The 22,072-nt window shown below is 31.7% G+C and overlaps 1 protein-coding gene across 3 annotated transcripts; it reads right to left on the bottom strand.

The window, feature by feature from the left end:
* Positions 1 to 13,659: 13,659 nt before the first annotated feature.
* On the bottom strand, positions 13,660 to 19,362 carry LOC108449974 (transcription initiation factor TFIID subunit 11-like). 3 transcript variants are annotated; one of them, XM_017747377.2, is made up of 6 exons: positions 19,234 to 19,313; positions 18,168 to 18,546; positions 17,389 to 17,476; positions 15,199 to 15,298; positions 14,485 to 14,648; positions 13,660 to 13,861 (listed from the first exon to the last, which is right to left on the bottom strand). In XM_017747377.2, the coding sequence occupies exons 2-5, from the start codon at positions 18,536 to 18,538 to the stop codon at positions 14,521 to 14,523; spliced, it is 687 nt and encodes a 228-aa protein (XP_017602866.1). In that variant the 5' UTR covers positions 18,539 to 18,546; positions 19,234 to 19,313; the 3' UTR covers positions 13,660 to 13,861; positions 14,485 to 14,520. The 3 variants fall into 3 exon arrangements, with proteins under 3 accessions (XP_017602866.1, XP_052880742.1, XP_052880741.1); XM_053024782.1 differs by lacking the exon at positions 13,660 to 13,861 and adding an exon at positions 13,884 to 14,389 and having other exon boundaries at positions 19,234 to 19,328; XM_053024781.1 differs by lacking the exon at positions 13,660 to 13,861 and having other exon boundaries at positions 13,884 to 14,648; positions 18,168 to 18,637; positions 19,234 to 19,362.
* Positions 19,363 to 22,072: the final 2,710 nt, after the last annotated feature.

Raw genomic sequence — 22,072 nt, 5'->3', positions numbered from 1 at the left:
GACTATGGAGCGATGATGGATTTAACAATATTCACCCCGTCTCGCTCCATTGCCATCCCTACTTCAATTAAGCAAGGTAGAAATCTTTAACTCTTATTTTTTAAACTTTATCAAGATATTATCTAATTCCATTTGTATAATAAAATTTTGCATTTGCTACTTAACTGGACATTTAAATGTAAATTTTAAAGCTTGTGTGTTGACCTTATGATCAGGGCATTTATTGTCCCATATGTGGCTTGAACTTGAGTTCAACTTGCACTAGTTGGGTTACTGTAAGAGTTTTACCTCCGCTTATAATTCACCAATAAACTCGCTAATTTTTTAAACTTTACGAATATGTTATCTAATTTTGATTTCATTTTGTTTAGTGAAATTAATTCATGGGTTATCAATTTTTTCTTTCAAATATAAACAAATATAAATATTTTGAGTATTTTATGACTTTTGAGTTTTAGAATTGATGCATGTTGATGGGTTTTAAATTATTAAATTCACACGTTTGAACATTTTAATATTTTAAATTAGAATTGTAAATTTTTAAAAAATAAAAATAATTTTATTATTATATTAATTTATAAATTTATAAATTAATTTTGATTTTTTTTAAAAAATTGGACTCATCCTGTGTTCACGTCATCCTGGTTAAGTGTGGAACCTCACATGGCAATATAGCATTCGTTTTTATGAAATGGGGTCATCCAAACTATGAAGATGAAAGCTCACTCTTGGACATTCACATATTAAATACCAAAAGGCAAAGAAATAAGAGGGTGAGCCTTTCGTTTCATTTTCAAGATAAGATAAAGTGTATAAGACATTCTAAATAACTTATTCAACTATATATATATATATATATATATATATATATATGATAATGCTTGCCAGTTAATGTGTTTGTACCAATTAATGTTTTGAATGCATCAATTCATTTCCGATTGAGTCTTAACTCGATTGGTGTGGACATTATTGTAAATACAGAAAGACATAAGTTTGAGTGCGCTGAAGCGCATTATCCTCCTATAAATGGGTTGGGAAAGAACTAGATATGATTAAAACTTATAATGAGATTATTCATAAAAAAATCAACTTATTATCAAATACTTGTTGATTTTAGTGGATTGTTCAAACATCTAATTACAGACCCAAGTTATATAAATTCAATTGATTCCAAGAGTGATATATGCAAAAGTGGAGTGAAAGTTATTAAATGTATCTCAAGTTGGCTGATGCTCCAAACTTGACAAACAATAACTGTAATGAATTTAATTTAATAATTTTCAATCATATCGGAGCATGTATCCCTCTTAAATATATCACTATTAAACTTAAATTCTTGGGTTTAAATCAATTGCATGATATTGTCACTCCAAGTGCTCTAAACTACACACCAACTGGAGGATCGATGCTATCACATGAGATAAAATTGCTATGGGAGTCATCAAATTAATTACACGTTAGAAACTTTCGATACTGATATATATGATGGAAATTATTAAATGAGTCACAAATTGAGTTGATGTTCTAAACTTGAAATGAGTTTACCTTTGTTGGCTCATATAAACCATACCATATCACCTATACTCATATACTCATGTCTAGCTCAGAACTTTCTCACTTGTCAAAACATGTCTCAAATCTTGAAATCACCTATCAACCACTCTTAGCTTGTCTTAATTTGTCCCATCATAATATTACTATTGACTTTTATATATAGTATTGAGGGTCAGAGATGAGGGTCATACGGTTTAAACACGTGTTAAACAGATGTTTGACAAAAATTTTAATCACTGTCCCATACAAGTCAAGACCATAATATTACTATTGTTATTTTGTATTGTCTCATTTCATAACAAATTTTTATGGTAATTAATTATTATAAATTCACGGAAAGATGAGATAGTGTAATCACATCATATTGGGGCATTATTTTTTCACATGGCTTTTAAAATCCGATCAAGAATTAATCGAAATACTAGTCTGAAGAAAAACATCAAATTGGATGATTCGTAGATCAGTACAATCAATTGAATTTTTTTTTATATTTTTTAATTATTATTCAAATTTCTTAATTATTTATTCAATTGAATCAATTAAATTAAAAATCGATAATTCACCAATCCAATTTCCTTTTCATTTGATTTGAAGTTATAGTGGTTGAAAATGAAAGAACATAAGTTTTCCAAAGTAATTCAAACCATAAAATAAGAGGGACCAAGCAACATGTAGATGATGCAACAGCCTGCAAAGTCATATACATACATATATAAGCCCAAAACCCTGTTAATTTATTTATTATTTTTATGATTAAGGTATTTGTTACATTGGTTTTAAGGTACATTAAAATTAATTTTGTTTAGGTTTATTGTTTTCTCAATAAAAATATAATTTAATGGGGTTAGAAATACTATGGATGTGTTTATGTTAGGAGCACGATTGTATTTTTCCTTTTTTAATAAAAAATTAACAAATCAGTCCTTATACATTAGATTAAAGAGTAAATTGATTATTCTGTTAAAAATACATCCATTTTTACTATTAAAAATTGATCTTTATATACGCGATGTACATGTGACATGCCACAGGTCACCGTTGGTTCTTGTGTTAGCTATGGCAATTTTTAATAGTAGAAATAGTTGAGATTTTTAACGGAAAAAACCAATTTACTCTTTGATCGATTGTATAATAACTAATTTATTCATTTTTGAATAAAAGAAGTAAGATGCAATTTAAAATTTAGTACAAGGATTTCTATTATATTTTTACCATCCAATGGGATATTATCAATTCTAAATGGTAATTCATATACTGTAATCATGGTAAACAATCTAATTATGGGGTGAAAGAAGAGAGAATGAAGTAATGATTATCAAATTAATCAAATCATGGATTTAGATGAATAAATTAGCAGTTGAACGATAATTAAATAAAAATTCCACAACTCATTAATTTTTTTACCACTTCATAATGATGTATTCTATATCACCAATCAAGTCCATCAAACAATCAATTTTCAATTCAGCTGATTGGTCTAATTTGATATCAATCAAGTCCATCAAACAATCAATCTTAAATTCAGCTGATTGGTCTAATTTGATTCTAACAATCGGAAAGATAAGGTCAGAGATTATCACAATCTAATCATACCATCATTTAAAAAGATGATAACTTGATTTTGGTTTGTGGTATCTGTTGATGAAAAACGAGAAGACGTACAAGGAATAGTGAAATGGTTGACCTGCACTCACTATCCATCTCTTTTGATGTCTTACGGCACTGATTATATACACTGTAATTTCTTGGTCACTATCATATATCACAAAGAATTTGAGCACTCAACATGAAAACCCAGAATTTCTTTGTTTGTCAAGTGGGGGCATATTATGTTTGGATTTATGCAAAGTTACAAAATGCTGTATAAGATTGTAAAATTTAGGGTCAAAGCTAAAACCTTGTACTAAGAATACTTAAAATTAAGCTATTAATTTATTACAAGAGGTAAAATTATTATTATTTTCATTTAATCAAATGTTATGAAGGATTTAGATTAAATTTTTGTAATTTTGGAGAGGGGTTAAAAAGCAAATTACTTATTTAATTAAAGAGAGTTACACCCCTGATGCTAAGTCTGACTAGCGGTTAGAAGGAATGGGAGGAAACGTTTTTTTCCCATTCCAGTTTAAACAGAAATGTTTGAATCTTAAAATCATCACTAAGAAGATTGTCTTAAATATAAATTGTATAGAGGCAGTTAATCTGTTAAGTAGTTATACTCGAGATCAAAACTTATTAAGGGGAGAGTGAAGGATTTATTGAAATCGATAGAAGAATTTCAATTGGTACATGTATCTAGACAGAAAAATAGAATAACGAATGGTATGATTAACCTTGCCATGAAAATGAATGTTGAATGAAAAGTTTTTGACAAATCTTGTTGGACGGTGGACGGTGTATGATATTGTAGTGACTAAGAGGGTTTTTTACTAAAAAAATATAAAAAAAATTTAAAAATTCGAAAATAATACATAAAAAAATGTAATTACGAAAATGGTATGTCAGGGTGGTCAAGCCAATCGACAAAGTACCACCTACGACAAACAGAACCAAAACAGTAAAAAAACTGAAAAAAAAAAAGGGACATGTTGGTGCCAGAGGCGGCACCAGTGTTGCCTCTGGCAGAGGCGGCACCGGTGTCAGCTACTTTTGGTGCCGATTTGACCCCTCATGCAGAGGGGTTTTGTTTTTTTGTTTGGGGGACCATAATATATGGTCCCCAAGCTTCATTTTCGGCAAAGAAGAAGAAGAAAAAGAGAGAAGAAGGGAAGAAGAGAAGAAGAAGAAAGAAAAAAAAGGAGAGGAGGAGAAGGAGGCCTGCGGCTGAGAGAAGAAAAAAGAAAAAGAAAAAGAGAAGGAGAAGAAGAAGAGGGAAGGAAAAAGAAGGAAAGAAAAAGGTAATTTTTTTATAAATTTGAGTAATTAATGTTAGTTTAATAACGTTTTAGATTTAAATCAGATATAATTTTTATTTTATTTTTTCTAAGGTGTTATTTGGTTAAGAAGAGATATTAAGGTATATTTGTATTTATTTTATATTTTCATTGAAGTATTAAGCATTTATTTGTAAAGAATATTTTTTGTTATTATTTTATGTAATTTATTTGTTAAGTGTGTGTTTTAGGTTGTTTAAAAGATTTTTTAATTTATTTGACTTATTATAGAAATTTTTTATTTTTTATTTTTATGTGATCGGGTTTTAAACTTTTTACAAAAATAGTAAAAATTTAAAATTAAAAATATATTAATGAAAAAAAATACGAGAAGAAATAAAATATGAAAAAAACTTTATTGGGGAAAGTGGTGGTGACGAGTTTTTGTTAAAATAATATAAAAAATAAAATATGAAAATAGTATAATTAAAAAATAAAATCCGAAAATAAAAAATACGAACAAGGTGCCAAAGTCAGGTTACTTATTAAATTAATATAAAAAACTTAAATAATACATTTGAAAGATTTTATGCTAAAATAAAATACCAAAATAATATATTTTAAAAAATAATATCTGAAAAAATACGAATAAAGTGCTAAAATCAGGGTTATTTATTAAAAAATATAAAAATACTTAAATAATACATTTGAAGCATTATGTACTAAAATAATATAAAGAAATAAAATACGAAAATAATATATTTTAAAAATAATATACGAAAATAAAAAATTACGAAGAAAGTATCAAAATCGAGGTTATTTAGTAAAAACCCTTAATATAAAGAAACAGTTAATTAATACATTTGAATTTTTTTGCTAAAATAATATAAAAATAATATATTTTAAAAAATAATATACTGAAAAAAATACGAATAAAGTGCTAAAATCAGGATATTTATTGAAAAATATAAAAATAATGAAATAATACATTTGAAACATTATGTACTAAAATAATATGAAGAAATAAAATACGAAAATAATATATTTTAAAAATAAGATACAAAAAATACGAAAAAAGTGTCAAAATCAGGGTTATTTATTAAATTAGTATAAAAAACACTTACATAATATACATAATACATTTGAAACATTTTTGCTAAAATAATATAAAAATAAAATAGGAAAATAATATATTTTAAAAATAATATACTGAAAAAATATGAATAAAGTGCTAAAATCAGGGTTATTTATTAAAAAATATTTAAAACACTTAAATAATATATTTAAAATATTATGTACTAAAATAAGGGTTTTAAAATTAAATAATCTGAAAGTAATATATTTAAAAAAGATACGAAAAAAATACGAAAAAGTGTCAAAATCAGTGTTGTTTATTAAATTAATATAAAAAATACTTACATAATACATTTAAAACATTTTTGCTAAAATAATATAAAAATAATATACAAAAATATTTTACTTATTATCATTTTAAAATAATAATAATATTTGTATTTAAATTGGATATATTTAATTTTTAATGTAGTATAGCAAAAGAAAATGTTGTCGAAAAAATTGTTTGCTATTTTTTATTAAGTTATTCTAATAAATATTTAAAATCTATCAAACAATAAAATTAATAACCGAAATTTATTTTGAAATTGCGAGCATCGCAATGGCTTCATTGATCAATAAGAAACTTTCTCACATATGTGACACGATTAATAATACGGTAATATATTGTTATTTGTTACGCAAGGGTTTCATTAAAAAAATCTCGTAATTTAAGAAAATAAATTATGTTATTATAACTATTTTTGTAATTTAACACCGTCGGACTCGTATCGCATATTAAGGCGGGGTGAATGGTGTAGGATATTCCCCGGATGCACGACTGATGCCGTACTTAGAGCTAGCTGGATTCGGATTAGCAGCATTGACCCGGGCGTTCGATTTGCGGTACGATTTAATATCTGCATTGGTCGAGCGTTGGCGACCGGAGACCCACACTTTTCATTTACCGTGTGGGAGTGCACGATTACTCGGAGGATGTTGCATTGCGATTTGGGCTCCCAATCGACGGGATGCCGTCCACGGCGTAAGTGCGATAATGAGCCGGCCGCACACTTTGTTACTGACCTACTAGGAGCCTCGCCCGGCGATCTTGAGTCTACTTTTTCGAGTTGAAATTTACATGGCTAAAAGCCAATTTTCAACATTTATCGATAATGCCACCGAAGAAGAGTTGGTGTGCGCAATCGGCGTACATTATGCATATCATAGGGGTGTATTGATGCCCAATTCGAACAACAACAAGGTTCATATCCGAGATTTACCTCATTAAGCGATCTGCGTAGTGTTCACTCCTATAGTTGGGGTTCCGCAGTTCTGGCAATGTTGTATCGTGAGCTTTGTCGGACGACAAAGCCTAATGCTGTAGACATGGGCGGATGCCTTATATTGTTGCAATCATGGGCTCTTTATCGGATGCCATTCTTGGCATCGGTTAGTCACCAACCATACGTATATCCGCTAGTTAACAGGTGATAAAATTTAACTTGTTAGTAATTGGCAATTTCTTTATAATAATACTATTCTAATGAAACTATATTTACTTGAAAATTGTTTTCATAGATGGAGTATTTATCCGGGTATCGGGAGGTCGTACACTGTCCCGATATATCGTTTGATGATTGAACAACATGCCGGGGAAGGGGTAAGCTATTCAAATATTCGTGACATGTAATTGCTTTTTATATCTTACTCCAACCGTGTTAAATTTTAATCATGGTATTAATCGTGCAGTTTATATGGATGCCATACCGTAGACCAGAAATTGCGACTATTATACCCTCGTCTGCCTACGTTGATTCTCAGTTGTGGTGCACAAAGGCACCAATTATTAGTTTCAATGTAGTCGAGTGGTACCACGGAGATTGAGTACTACAACAGTTTGGTTGCATCCAGTACATCCCGGATCCGCCAATGCAGGTGGGGAAGGAGGTTTACGGTAAGAACAAGAGAGGGAGACATAGACAGCATTGGGGGGTTACGCACCGGAGATATATTGCGGTGTGGGGAGTCGGATGGCTCAAGACCTCGAGATGGATATGTCTTCCGATTTGCCCCATCGTTAGAGTACATACAATGGTACTTTAGTATGGGAAGCCATATTTACTTGGTGGGCGATCGACTATAGTCCCCCATGACGTCGCAATGATTTGGGGCATCTGAGCGATGGCGATATAGAGCCCGATCCACGACCAGATGCCGAGCATGACCAGAGCCGGAGCCGAGGTACAATGGGAGGCGAGTCCGAGCGATCGCATTCATATTCGATGATACTTCTTATCATCCGGTTGGCGGCAATGACTATTTCTGGGCTCGTCATCGCATTCACTTTCGGTGATACTTCTTATCATCCGATTTTGCGGCAATGACAATTTCTGGGCTCATCGAGGCGGATACCATTCTGATTTGATATGTTTGGGTCGTACACACCGCAAAGATAGCACCTCTCCCCCATATCCACCGCATTATAGCACTTGCCCGGCCGTATCCACTGCGATACTCCACTCCTCTTGGGTTGTATCCACCGACATGGCACTCCTCCGGCTCAAGTTCATCGATGCCATTGAGCCATATGATTTTTCTTCTATGTATCGACACCCTCACCGCGATCGAAGAGGATGTTGGTCGTCGCGATCACCCACAACGTGAACGTCGACCTCATGAAATATACCCCTAGGACTACACCATCGAACCATCAATTTTAGGGGTTTCTTCGGTTTTGATATTAAAAAGTTTGTATTTTTTTATATATTTAATTAGATTAATTGAAACTTTTAAACGTGGAACAAAATTTGACCATAACGTAAATTAGATTAATTTGGACATTTTTTAACATTAAAACACTAAAACTTGTATCAAACTTAGTCTTGTTATATAAATTGGAACAAACTTTAAATACATTACAACAGTAATCTAATTTGAACATTAATTAAATTGGAACATACTATTACCGGTATATATAGAGATTTCATGGGCGTATGAAATAGATGATACATATTTAGTAATATATGCAAGTTGAGTAAATGTAAACTCAACCAGTTCCTTGTTTGTATATGTCAATTTGTTGATTGAGTGTAGGTAATTGGTAAAAATGTTTGGTTATGTGTGCTTCATGAGAATTAAATGATGATTATATTAAGTTTTATTGTGTAATTGACCATGGGATCCATGAAATAGTGAGTTCATGATTAGTTGTAAATGATATTATGATAAATATCATTATCCAAATCCGTACTATAATATAATTTGTTTTAGTTAATAAGGGTGAGTGTGGAACAGAAAGCAAGGGTAACTTTAAAGAATAAATTGTACTAATTGGCTAAATAAAAAATTCTAAAAATTTCATGGTAAAAAGATATGTGAGCTTAGTTTCTAGAAAAATTAACGGATCTTAATTTGGAGTTCTGTAGCTCCAGATATAAATAAATTCGTAACTATAACTCCAAAAAACAGCTTGATAGATTTTTAACAAATAAAGGAATATTTGCAATATAATTTTTTTCATATAAAATAAATACATTACAACATAAGTTCAATTCCTACCGATCGTGACGATTGTCCGACATGATAGTTTCGCTGGGCATTTACTCCGATTATGACCAGCTAACTGCATAATCCACAACGCTGCATCGGATTTCTCCCTAATGTCCATTTCATTACGGATTCTAGTTGATTGCGGACGACCTCTTGGATTCTGCGTAGCCTCTCATGCAGGACAAGTTCGAAAGTTATCGGAGGCACTTCCCATGTAGACAGGTCGGGCAGGACAGGGAATTCGTTTTCCCATACACGTAACGTGCGATTGAGTGTGTACACATCTTCGACAAATTGTTCAACATTAAGGTTCACTTTAGCACACGCTGCAACGACATGCGCACATGGGTAATGAAGTGTTTGGAATCTCCTACAATCGTATTGTCTATTCCGGAGATCAACTCTGTAGGACCTAGGTGGTAGACCGGGTCGACGACCAATGGTCTCCGTAACTCGAAACGTTTCAAGGCGTCGTGAATATATTTCTACATTTATCGACCTCGCCATCCGACGGTTTGCAACCATTGCATCCCTAATATCTTCGACAAATATGTGTCCCGCCTCAATCTGGTTAACTTGTTGCTGACCCATTCTTGGCATCAAGGTAGCCAACCTGTAGAATGTAGCCGAGAAGACTGTTGAAATCGGAAGGTGTCGTGTTTTCAACAATACGACTTTGACCCCTCAACTAAGTTTGTGGTCATTTGACCATAACGAAAGCCCTCGTCAAAACTTTGAGCCCATTGCCACGGCTCCATAGTACCCAACCAATCGTCGAAAGATGTATTTGTTTGACCTCCATGTCACTCTCAAGTCGAGTCATCATTTGGCGAAAAATGTGCGGCTCTAGCTCAGTCTGTTGTATATGTATTAAGAATAGATAAGTTACTGATGTGCCTAAAATTTATATTGAAAGGATAAGGCAATCGTTTACCTATTTTCACAAATTGTCTTTTCCATCGCATTTTTATAATCTCTAATGAAGTTAGTGCGATGTGACGGATGCAATAAACGGATCTCCATGGTACACCGGAACGTCTAATGGCGGCAATTAATCCTTTCCCTCTATCAGAGATAATACAAATATTATCGTTGCTAATAACATACCTCCGCAGGTTGGTAAAGAAGAATTCCCACGATTCCATGTTCTCCTTATCTACAATGGCAAATGCTATCGGGAGCACGTTCCTATTGTCGTCTTGAGCAACCGCAATAAGTAAGATCTGTGTACATTTTCCATATAGCCAGGTCCCATCCACTTGCACAAATGGCTTGCAGTGGGGAAATGCGAGCACACATGGATCAAACGTCCAAAACATCCGATGGAAAATTTGTTTTCCTAACTGTAGTTGGTCATCTAGACCGTAATAAGGTCGTGTCTGTAACTCAATAACGGTCCCTGGTACGTACTCCTGCATAGCGGCTATCCATCCCTGTAGCTCGTTATACGACGCATCGAAATCCCCATACAATTGCTCTATTGCCATCTGTTTTGCCTTTCGATATGACACTCGATACTGAAATCGTGCTTGTATTTGACAATCGATCAAAACTTTAATGGTCGGCATGTCCTTCACCATTGGCATGATATACGTCTGATAGTTTTAGAATCAAGTTTTGATGATCTTCATCATACGTGTTGATGTGCATGTGTGAGGCCCAACAAATTTGCGTATCTCCCACATCTGCGAATTTTGAATAAATGCACTCGTACCGCCAATTGCGCCTTCCCCGACTTCCAACACTCCCAATATATAATGTCGGTTTCGACACGCAACTTTATAATCTATCGATATATTCATGCTATACCGCTTAATAGCAAATCGCACTCTTCTTTACTTTCGAATCTCGGCCGACGAATAACTCCTCGGGATCGAATTTACTGGCGATCGGTGAGCGGGAAGTATCTCGGTACTCTGAAACTTCGGCTACATGCGCCGCGTCGGGTCTATGAGCGACATGTGGCCCAGATTATTGTGAATCACAACACGTCGCATCGGTTCCCGATCAAGACGCGTTAATGTTTCTATCGTCATTCACGTCTTCATCATCAATATCATCGGGGATATCGTCCACATCGGGATCACTATCACTATCGACTTCTTGATAACAAGGATCACTACTATCGTAACCATTATCACCAACCACATCCATATCGGGTGTAACATTAAGATCGATATTGATCCCACCTATAGTCTATTCACTATCAACGTACGATATTGGAGCCACCATGCACGGTTCTTGAGCTCTATGTTCTTCACCATATGCAGTGAGATTTTCATTTTCCTCCATACCGGCTAACTCAGCAAATAAGTGAATCGGTGCATTTTTGTCACTCTCATTCCCACAGTAAAGAGCGATCATTGTCTCCACGTCTTCGTCGTCTAGAAGTTCCATTTCAGTGAATTTGATTGGATCTGTCGAAACTGGAAACTTGTAGAAAAGTTTCGAGATCCTTATCCCACAACGTCTGACAATTTTTACGTTAATTCTTCCCTTCATATCATCCAACGAGACATTTCTATTAAATCTCATTGCTATTTGTTGCCGACATTCAAATATACATCCAACGGTTGTTGTCAAGATAATTCTATCGAAATAAACGATATCTGAAAAACCGATTATCCATCTTCAATGCTCAATCATTAAAAATAAATAAACTTTCTCAAAATAATTTGAACACCAAATAAACTACTTAAATAAAAATTTAATTACTCAATATGTAATTTTGTCATTCATAAGCTCATAGTTTTTCAGTTCTCATTTTATACATAAATAACATTTATCTTTACATTTAACCATTTAAAATCAACCTAAAACGAGTTTTTACCTAATAATATAAAAATAAAATAAAATACTAAAATAGGTTGTTTGAAAGATTAAGTGCCAAAAGTGCCAAAAATGGTACTTAATCTTTCAAACAACTTATTTCGCTATTTTTTTATTTTTATATAATATGGGTAAAAATCTACCTAAAACACATATAAGAAAATAATATATTCTTTACATAACATAAATAGGCTTTTTAGGTTTTTTAACAATAATAATAACTAACAATAATTATGGTTTTTACTAACAATAATAACAATATTCATAATCGACAACAAAAATAATAAAATCAACAATAATAATAACAAAAAAGCACATTAACAATATAAAATTCATTATTTAAAAAAATTATACCTTCTTTTTTTCTTCTCCTTTTCTTCCTTCTCTTCTCCTTTCTTTCCTTTTATTTTCTTCTCCTTGTCTTTGAATCTTGCTCCCGGGTTCTTGGTTCGCTTGGTTTTATAGTGCTTAGGTCTTTGCTGTGGGACCCACACAACTGGTGCCGCCTCTGTCAGAGGCAACACTGGTGCCGCTCTGCCAGAGGCAACACTGGTGCCGCCTCTGGCACCCACATGTCCAATATTTTATTTTTTTTTTCCGTTTTTCAGCTTTTTTTTTTTACGGTTTTTTTTTACTGTTTTGGTCTTGTTTGTCGTAGTGGTGCCGCTTTGTCGAGTGGCGTGACCACCCTGACTATACCATTTTCAGATACTTTTTTTTTTCTATTATTTTCGAATTTTTTATTTTTGTATATTTTTTTAGTAAAAAACCCTGACTAAGACTCTCAACTTCATGATAAGACAAAATAGATAAATTTTTTTTGATGTCACGAACAAAAAAAAGAAAGTGTTAAATAGGTGTAAGCATTTCTTTTTCCCTTTAGTTAAAAGGTGTGGTTAATATTAATTCTTTAAAACAGAGGAAATCAGCTGTATGCCAGTTTCTATGTTTCTAACATATTTTTCACGTTTCTGACACTAGAAAATTTTGCATACAAAAGAAAAAAAGAAAAAAAACAGAGAGCAAGATGATGATTGTTAGGATTAAATTGGACGGTGGAATCGATTGAATCGAAAATTAATAGTCTAATAAATTCAACTAATGCTAAAAGAAACAAAAGAAGATTGACTCGGCATAAAATCAGTTGATTGGATTTAAATTAATTTAAATATTTAATTTAATTTAATTTTATAATTTACAAAATGAATGTATGTATTTATTAAAATTTCCTTTTTATATTTTTCCTAATTATTTTTAATATTTAGGAATTTTTAGAATTTATAGGACAATGAGTCAATCTAGTATGTACAACATTTGAAATTGAACAAATAAGAATAATTGAAGCAATATTAACTTAAAAAATTTTAAATGCAATTATGAAAAATATCACCATATTTAAATAAATTGTTGAAATTATTTAAAAGTAAAAGAAATCGAAAAATATTCATAAAAATTATAAAATATTTTAAATTAAAAACTAATAATTATTTTCAAAATTTTGAAAAAAAACTCAAACATTAAAAGAAAGAGAGAAAAAGTTCTTCAGATAATTTTTGTAAAAATTCCAAAATAAAACGAAAATATTTTTTTGAATTTTATAAATTTAGAAATTATAATGTTTTGAATTTTTTCCTATTTTTATTTCTTCAAATTCAACCAATGGAAAAATATTTTTCACAACTATATTTATCTTCAATTCTTCAACTTTTACAAATGTAAATAATTACCATCATATTTGCTATTTTTTAATAATATAAAGATTAAATTGACCCATTTAATTTAAAAATAATTTATTAACAAAAATAATTAATGCTGTTATTAATTATTATTTTTAATCACTTTCTAATTTTCTAACAGTAAATTGCTCCCAACCTTATAGTAAAAACCTTTTTGAGTATATATTAACAAGTACATGATTTTTTTGATAGAGGGCTGAATGTCTCAGTAAAAAAAAAATATACTGTCCTTCTAAGGAAGAACTCATCAACAGTGGACCAAATCTGTAAAAGGAAAATAAATAAATTGGGGATTTAATACACATTTATATATCTTAAGACCAAATGCACAAGGTACAAAATACCAGCCAAGATTATGGAGCTATGAAATTTCATGCTAATCCCTATACTAAGACCAGATGCATTCATATATAACAATCACATTTCAGGTTGTTCAGGTTGTTCTACTAAAGAACAATCATCTTTCTTCTGCCATTATTGACCATCATCTCACAAATATTAATAAAAGCATGTTAACATCTGACCCCCAGTGCGATAGAATGACAGGTCCAAGTTAATGGTATACCTCCCCTCAACACAATATCATACAAATGAATTGAATTGAAATCATAAGGAACTGTAATTTCCATAAATTTCACTCGTTGAAGCTCGCAAATGAAGTCAGCCGGCAGATCAGTCACATTTCGCAAAGTGATTGTGGTACTTCAGATTTTGTAGTTGAACAAAACATCCCAAGCCTTACGCAGACACAAAATATACATTGATTTATGGCCTACAGGGATCTACCTACCTCTATATTGAAATGAATATAGGATGAAAGGTAAAATAAGGTTCAAAAGAAATTAGTTTAACAAGTGTAGTCAAATGTGCAAACCGTGTAAAAAGACCTGATAATCGATGACCAAGCTTGTTTCTTGATCTGCTTAGCGAAACAGCCTTTGCACTGATCTCTTAGGCACTTTGCCTTCAAGCTTCAATCTTCTATAAGCTTCTCTAATGTGGCAAGGCCTAATTGGTCCGGATTCTTTTCTCTCTGTCATGACTATTCTAGCTGCAAACCACCAAAATAATGGAAAAATAGACTCAATAGTTTAAAGTCTTGATAAATGAACTTCTTAGCACCAAGCCATATATTTTGATCATAATATTTGGTGCATTTACAAGCATTCCACCATGGAAGCCCTTGTACTAGGAGTTAGGTTGCATTTCACCCACTTTACTCAAAAAATGAGCAACTTAGTCCTTGTACATTAAATTAAAGAGCAAACCGACCCTTTCTATGAAAAATTTCATCCATTTCTACTGTTAAAAACTGACATGGCTGACAGAATAACCAAACAGTTACATGTGGCATGTCATGCGTATCTCATTCTTACAAGCACCATTTTTTAACTGGAGAAATTTGCTTTTTGATCTAATGTACAAGGACTAATTTGCCCAGTTTTTAGTAGAGGGGGCACAATGCAATTTGACTCTTAGTACAAGGGTTTCCATGGTACTTTTACCAGTTTCACCCTTTTTGTTCTCTCTTTCAATCAAACTGATTTGCTTTCTGGAAATGAAATCTCAACTCTACTGCTATAAGAGGAAAGTGCATGTACCTTTCTCAACAAGTTCACCGACAAACATTTTCGCTATACCACACACGACAATGGTCATTGGTAAAGAAATTTTCTGGCTGCCAGTTATGCTTACCAACAACTGCATATACCCAGAACAAACTTAAATTCGATGTATTACCAAATCATGTTTTGCAATACTTAATGCATAAATGGTTTGGAGCTGTACTGACAGTACATATGCACCAAGGAATCTCATGTATATCATCACTAATACACAAATTTTTCAGTTAATTATCACACCCGTGCAGATGAAATTAGAACAAGTCAAAGAGGCAACAAATAATTATAATCCACCATATATAATAATATTTTGATATGGACACTTTAATTGCAATAGGAGTTTTTAGTTTTATTTATTTATTATATATCAGGTTTTACTAAGAGTTTTAGTTTTACTTATCTATTATATTAGGTTTTTATTTCCTTCATAAACTCTAAGTTAGGAATTCTATTTTATGTCAATTAGGACTCTTTCATTTGTTATTAACAGTCTATAAAAGGCTGCCAATATGAAATAAAGAGGTAAGCAATTATTCTATCAAAAGAAACGTTATTTTGAGAGGGGGTTCAGTCAAGGACAAATCTGCCTTTTGAGTAACCATAGGTCGAAGCAAGAATTCTTTCTCTTCTAGACCTGTGACTAGATCCTATGCCAAGGCGCATAACAACTTGGTATCGGAGCCAGCTGTCATGGGTGACGAAAAAACTTTGACAGCAAAGCTGGAGGCATTCATGGAACAAATGGCTACAAGGCAACAAGCATTAGAGGAACAGGTGGCGATGTTATCTCTTTCGGTTCAAAAGACAACGAAAGGGGATTCAGAAAAAAATAATGAAGAACAAGGCAGCAATGGAGACAAGAAAAGAAATTCAGATTCGCAACACGGTGGGGCCATGGTGCCACGATACTCTAAGATGGAATTTCCCACTTATGATGGGGTTGAAGATCTTTTAGGATGGTTAAAAAAATGTGAAAATTTTTTTGGCAATCAACGGACCAACGAAGAAGACAAAGTCGGCCTAGCTTCATTCCATCTTTTAGGAGAGGCACAATTATGGTTTGATCAAATCGAAGAAGAGGAGGCAAATCTGGATTGGGAACGCTTCAGAGAGTGTTGTCATATCAGGTTTGGGCCACCTATGAGTAATAACCCCTTGGGGGAACTTGCAAACTTGAGACAAACTGGGACGGTAGAAGAATATCAACGCCAATTTCAATCACTACTCGCTAGGACTACTGATCTTAAACCTCGACAACAAATAAACCGTTTTACTGCTGGATTGGTAGAGGAACTTAGAATTGATATTGAGATGCAACAACCGGGAAACCTTCGAGTTGCAATGAATATGGCTCGAGCTTTGGAACATAAACAAAAAGTCTCTTCCAAGATGTTATCTCAAACCAATCTAAATTGGTCAACTTCCCAAAACACTGACAGCAATTCAATCATTCCAACAACTCAGAACATTGCAAAGGGAGGGGGACAAACAATAGAACCAGCAGGGAACAACGGCAAAATAGGTTCTTCTGCACCATTTATTAAGAGATTGACATGGATAGAAATGGCGGAAAGAATGGCTAAAGGGCTGTGTTATAATTGTGACGAGTGTTATTCCATGGGACACAAATGTAAAAGGTTATTTTAGATAGAAGTACCAGATGTTGAAGGCAAGCAAGATGATGATGAGATAGATGATTTTGGATAAGTTTTGAAGTTTATTTTGAATTTGAGCTTGAGGACAAACTCAATTCTGAGAAGGGGAGTAATGATACGGACACTTTAATTGCAATAGGAGTTTTTAGTTTTATTTATTTATTATGTATCAGGTTTTACTAAAAGTTTTAGTTTTACTTATCTATTATATTAGGTTTTATTTCCTTCATAAACTCTAAGTTAAGAATTCTATTTTATGTCAATTAGGACTCTTTCATTTGTTATTAACAGTCTATAAAAGGCTGCCAATATGAAATAAAGAGGTAAGCAATTATTCTATCAAAAGAAACGTTATTTTGAGAGGGGGTTCAGTCAAGGACGAATCTGCCTTTTGAGTAACCATAGGTCGAAGCAAGAATTCTTTCTCGTCTAGACTTGTGACTAGATCCTACGCCAAGGCGCATAACATATTTCTAGAGAAAGACTACCCAAAAAAGCTTTCCAAGAAGCTCACCCTTCTCATGTTAGACCTTTGAAGCGCAGATCTCCTAAATGATTCATATCTACTCATCTGATTCTCAGTGAATTGCGATAAAATGGCTCTGCAAAGAAGTATAGAGCAATAGAAGTATAGAGCAAGGGATAATATTTTGAAATATGGTTAAATTCTGCCAGTAGTCCCTATACTTTTTGAAAGTTGTGGATTTAATCCCTGTACTTTAAAAATTTCAATACTCACCAAATGATAACTAATAAATTCATTCAGTTAAGTTCTGCTATTTTCCAAATCTGATGCGGGAAACATTATCATATGTGTAATGCCATGTTTTTCACATATTACTCTCTAAAAATGCAGCTAATGGATTAATGATGGTCTTTTGCATTATGATTGAAATTTCAAAATTTGATAAGTATAAAGACTTAGAATGATCCAATTGAAGAATATTGGCTAAATCTATAATTATACGCATGGTACAATACTAGTAATTGAAGTTTACCAGATAGATTTAACTGCCACTGTAAGGGCTAGGACAAAAATTTCAAAATTTGAAAAGTACAAGAACTAAATTTAACCAATTCGAAAAGCACAGAAACTAAATTTAGTCAAATTAAAGTACAGGGACTAAATACACAACTTCCGCAAAGTACAGGGACTAATAGCAGAATTTAACCTTGAAATATTTATACTTGATCCTTTAAAACACTAAAAACATGGCATTTCACCTAATACATAATTAGCTGAAAATTAGAACAAAAAATAAGGAAAAAGAGGGTAAAAAAAAAGAAACTCACTGCATCTTGGCCATTTTAGCAGGGTCAGCACTAGAAGGGAACTTGCTAAGCTCAACTTCCACATTTTCCTCCTCTTCCTCATCTTCATATTCTTTGTTCTTGGTGGTAGCTCTAGTAGCAACATTAGCATTAACACTTGTAGAGTGCAACTTAGGAGTTGAACTTGACGACGGATGAGAGGGATTTTTTATGTTGGGACCAATATTATCGTAATCATCATCATCTACAAGTAAATTGTGTCCACCATCGGTTTGGTTCTGGGGTTCATTTGGAGTTTGGTTGTTCAGCTCATCCTCACCAACTGGGGAATCAGGTGGCGATTCCTCTTGCTCCTCCAATGCTACTTCGAATGGATCCTTTGATTGCTTCATTCCAATACCTACTTTTAGGATGATTTCGATCAAATTCTATCCAACAAATCATGCAAAGGAATGGAACGCCGAGGTCCTAGGAGACATCTAATTTGGAATCTAAACTCCAGAACACAAAGAAAATATGAATAAAATCCAAACAATGTGCATACTAACATTTGGCATTAAGAGATTCAATTTAAGAACAATTTACAGGAAAAAAATGACCCCAGAAAATGGACTAATTTAAAGAAGCCAAATCCACCAAATGAATTACAAATGTGAAAGAAATCAAAGCAATGAATTTCAACCATACAAGCAAGAAAAATGAAAATCAATAAATTTCTAGTTCTTGCCTAGGAAAACACATTCAAGTATGGCATGCACAGAAATACAAACGGAATTAACCGGTTAGATTGAAACCAATACCTCAAATGCAATTGCAAAAAAATTTAGGTTGAAGTAATTGATACTGTACTAAATAGTTGCTTGAAGTATAGTTATTTTTGGGTTTAGGGTTCTGGGTTTTGGAGATATATTCGAACCCAATCGCTGGGATTGTCGGAAATCGATTTAGATAGAAAGTGTTAACCCAATTTGAAGCTTTCCAAGATATTCAAATTAGTGAAATTAAGAGGAAAAGAACAGAAATAAATTGAAAACCCTAAATTAAAGAAATGGATATACGGAGAAAGAATTGGGTGAAAAAAGATTACCTTTGCAAAAGTTTAGCGACTCTCTAATGCAGACGAGAGAATCAAACAGATCGTTACAGTCAAACTCACCAAAAAAAAAAAAAAAAAGGAGAAAGAAGAACAAGCGAGAAGAAACAATATTTTATGGTTGTTTAAAATATTTATATTAATTTTAATTTTAATTTTAATAATTTTATATTTTTCAACATATTTTTCATTATTTAAATTTTATATACAATTAATTTAATATTTATATTATAGTATTATATATTACTATAAATTTAATTTTAATGTTATAAATTACATAATGTATAAAATAACATAATACAATATATTAAAAATTAAAATACAGATTCAATCTAGTTAGGGCCTTGAATGTTATGTTAACTTTTGTATTTGATCTTATTTAATTCTTTTTATTAATATAAAAATTAAATCGTTTAATTCAATAATAAAATAACTAATTTGATCCTGTACCTATCATAGAGGGACTATGTAAGTACTTTTACTTTTTTTTAACACCCGACAAATCATTTGAAGAACGTGACACATCATCAACCATAATTTTTAAAAAAATTATAGAATTTGTAAAAATAATTTTAAAAATAGTTTATAAAATTATATAATATATAAAAATTATAGAAATATGTAAAATTACAAAAAAATAAGCATTAAGATTTTTTACATTATTTTTAAATTAGGAAAAAACATAAAACATTATTGAAAATATATGTTCAAAATGAGCCTCTTGAACCAATCAAAATTAAAAATAAAAATTAAGAATTTATTTTGAAATTATTATTTTTAAAATTAAAAATATATAAATTATTAAAAATAATATTTAGAATAAATCTTGACAAATGTGTGTCCAAATTTAAATGAATTTAAACATTTATCCAAATTCATTTTAGATTTGCAAATTTAGTAATATTTTAAAATTTTTATAAATCTCTATATTTTAATAATTTTTATATGTTATTTTGATTTTTAAAGATTATATATATTTTAAAACACATCATGTGATAATCGAGATTGAACTCAAGACTAATATTAGCTATTACAAAATTTTTATTATTCTACTTAAATTCAATCCAAAATTATAATTATTTTTTTAATATAATGCCTATAGGATCTACCTATAATATATTCTCAACCCTTAAATAGAAGGATGAAATACATTTGAGCATTCTCCAACCTAAACCTCGTGCATTGTCAACCATGTTGATGTCAATCAAGCTAAAACTTAATTGGTCAAATTACAATTATATTTTAATGAGTAAAATATACCAGTAGACACCTAACTATCAATAAGTTTCTTTTTTGGTTACTAAACTATAAAAAGTTACAAAATAATCAATTAACTATTTAATTTTTTTCTTTTTTAGTCACTTGCTGTTAAATGACTAATGGAATGATGATGTGATAACTTTTAAAATTGACATAATAATAAATTTAACCCTCAATGTTTATATATTACCTAATTTTATCCTTTTTTTCATTAAATATAATTTATATACAATGTGTAATTTAGAAATAAATATATCTTTTTTAAATTATGTTTAGTGTTAAACTAGACAATCCTCAAATACATTATTTTTCTTATACTTCAAATGACTAAAAACTCGATGTCTCTCGATGATAATTAATTCAATTTTTGTTAGCTTGAGCTGATTGTGATGAAGCAAATCAAAGCTTAATATATATTTTTTGAATCAAATTATAGAATGTGTAAATGTTAAGGGTTCAATTTTTCAAAATCAAGACTAAATTGGCACAATATATAACTATTGAGGGTTAAAGTTGCTATTACGTCAATTGAAAAAGCTATCACATCAACTTTCTACCAGTCATTTAATGCCTAGTGACCAAAAACAAAAAAATTTGAATAGTTAGGTGATTATTGTAACTTTTCATAGTTGAATGATCAAAAAAGAAATTAATAATTAAATGACCAAAAATGAAATTTTTTAATAATTGAGTAACTACTAATCTAATTTACCCTATTTTATCGATTCCACCGCTAAGGAGACAAAACCTAAGAGAAGATCCCTCGGGAGGGAATCATATTCCAACGTAGGGTTTCAAAGAAAAAGCTTTGTAAGGCAATGGATGAAAGCCAAAACCCAAAAGACAAATAGATCCTCGGAGTGATTCTATCGGTTCATTGAAATCGATGCGGAAACAGACACCGGAGGCTCACAAGCTATGTTGCCTTCACTTTTGCCTACTTAAAAAATCTGACTCTCACTGATCCTTTCTTAGCAAAAATCCAATCTACAACATGAAATCCTAAGCACTCTCTTTCATATAGCCCCCCTTACCAACTACAAAACTTTCTTTCCACAAACAATTACAACCCTAATTTTATTTTATTGGAATTAAGTATTTTATAGTTTGTGAAAATTAATTATTTTACGTTTTTGTGATTGTTTCTTTTAACAACGCTATTTTTAAGATTTAAATTTGATTTTTCTCTTTAATAGTAGAGTGTATCTTACCATTACACCTGTTGTAGGCCAATTTTAGCCCATTTACATCAAAACCCAATTTAGCATTACCTAACCCACCAAAATTAAACCTAAAACCCAAAATCTTAACTACCCAAAGCCTAATTTACATCAAAACCCCAATGGCCCAAACCCTAAGCCCAAATCAAAATAAAAAAACCTAGCCCACAACTTAAACTTTTCTCCACTAGCCACTCCTTTTCCACCACCAACTCCACTAGCCACACCTTTTCCACCACCAACTCCACTAGCCACACCTTTTCCACCACCAACTCCACTAGCCACTCTTTTTTCACCACCAACTCCACTAGCTACACCTTCTCCACCACCACTTGTACCTACAAATGAAGACA

This window comes from Gossypium arboreum, chromosome 13, assembly GCF_025698485.1.
Source record: "Gossypium arboreum isolate Shixiya-1 chromosome 13, ASM2569848v2, whole genome shotgun sequence".
Lineage (NCBI taxonomy): Eukaryota > Viridiplantae > Streptophyta > Magnoliopsida > Malvales > Malvaceae > Gossypium > Gossypium arboreum.
Note: the sequence above shows the minus strand (reverse complement) of the source record. Positions and strands in the feature narration are given on the sequence as shown.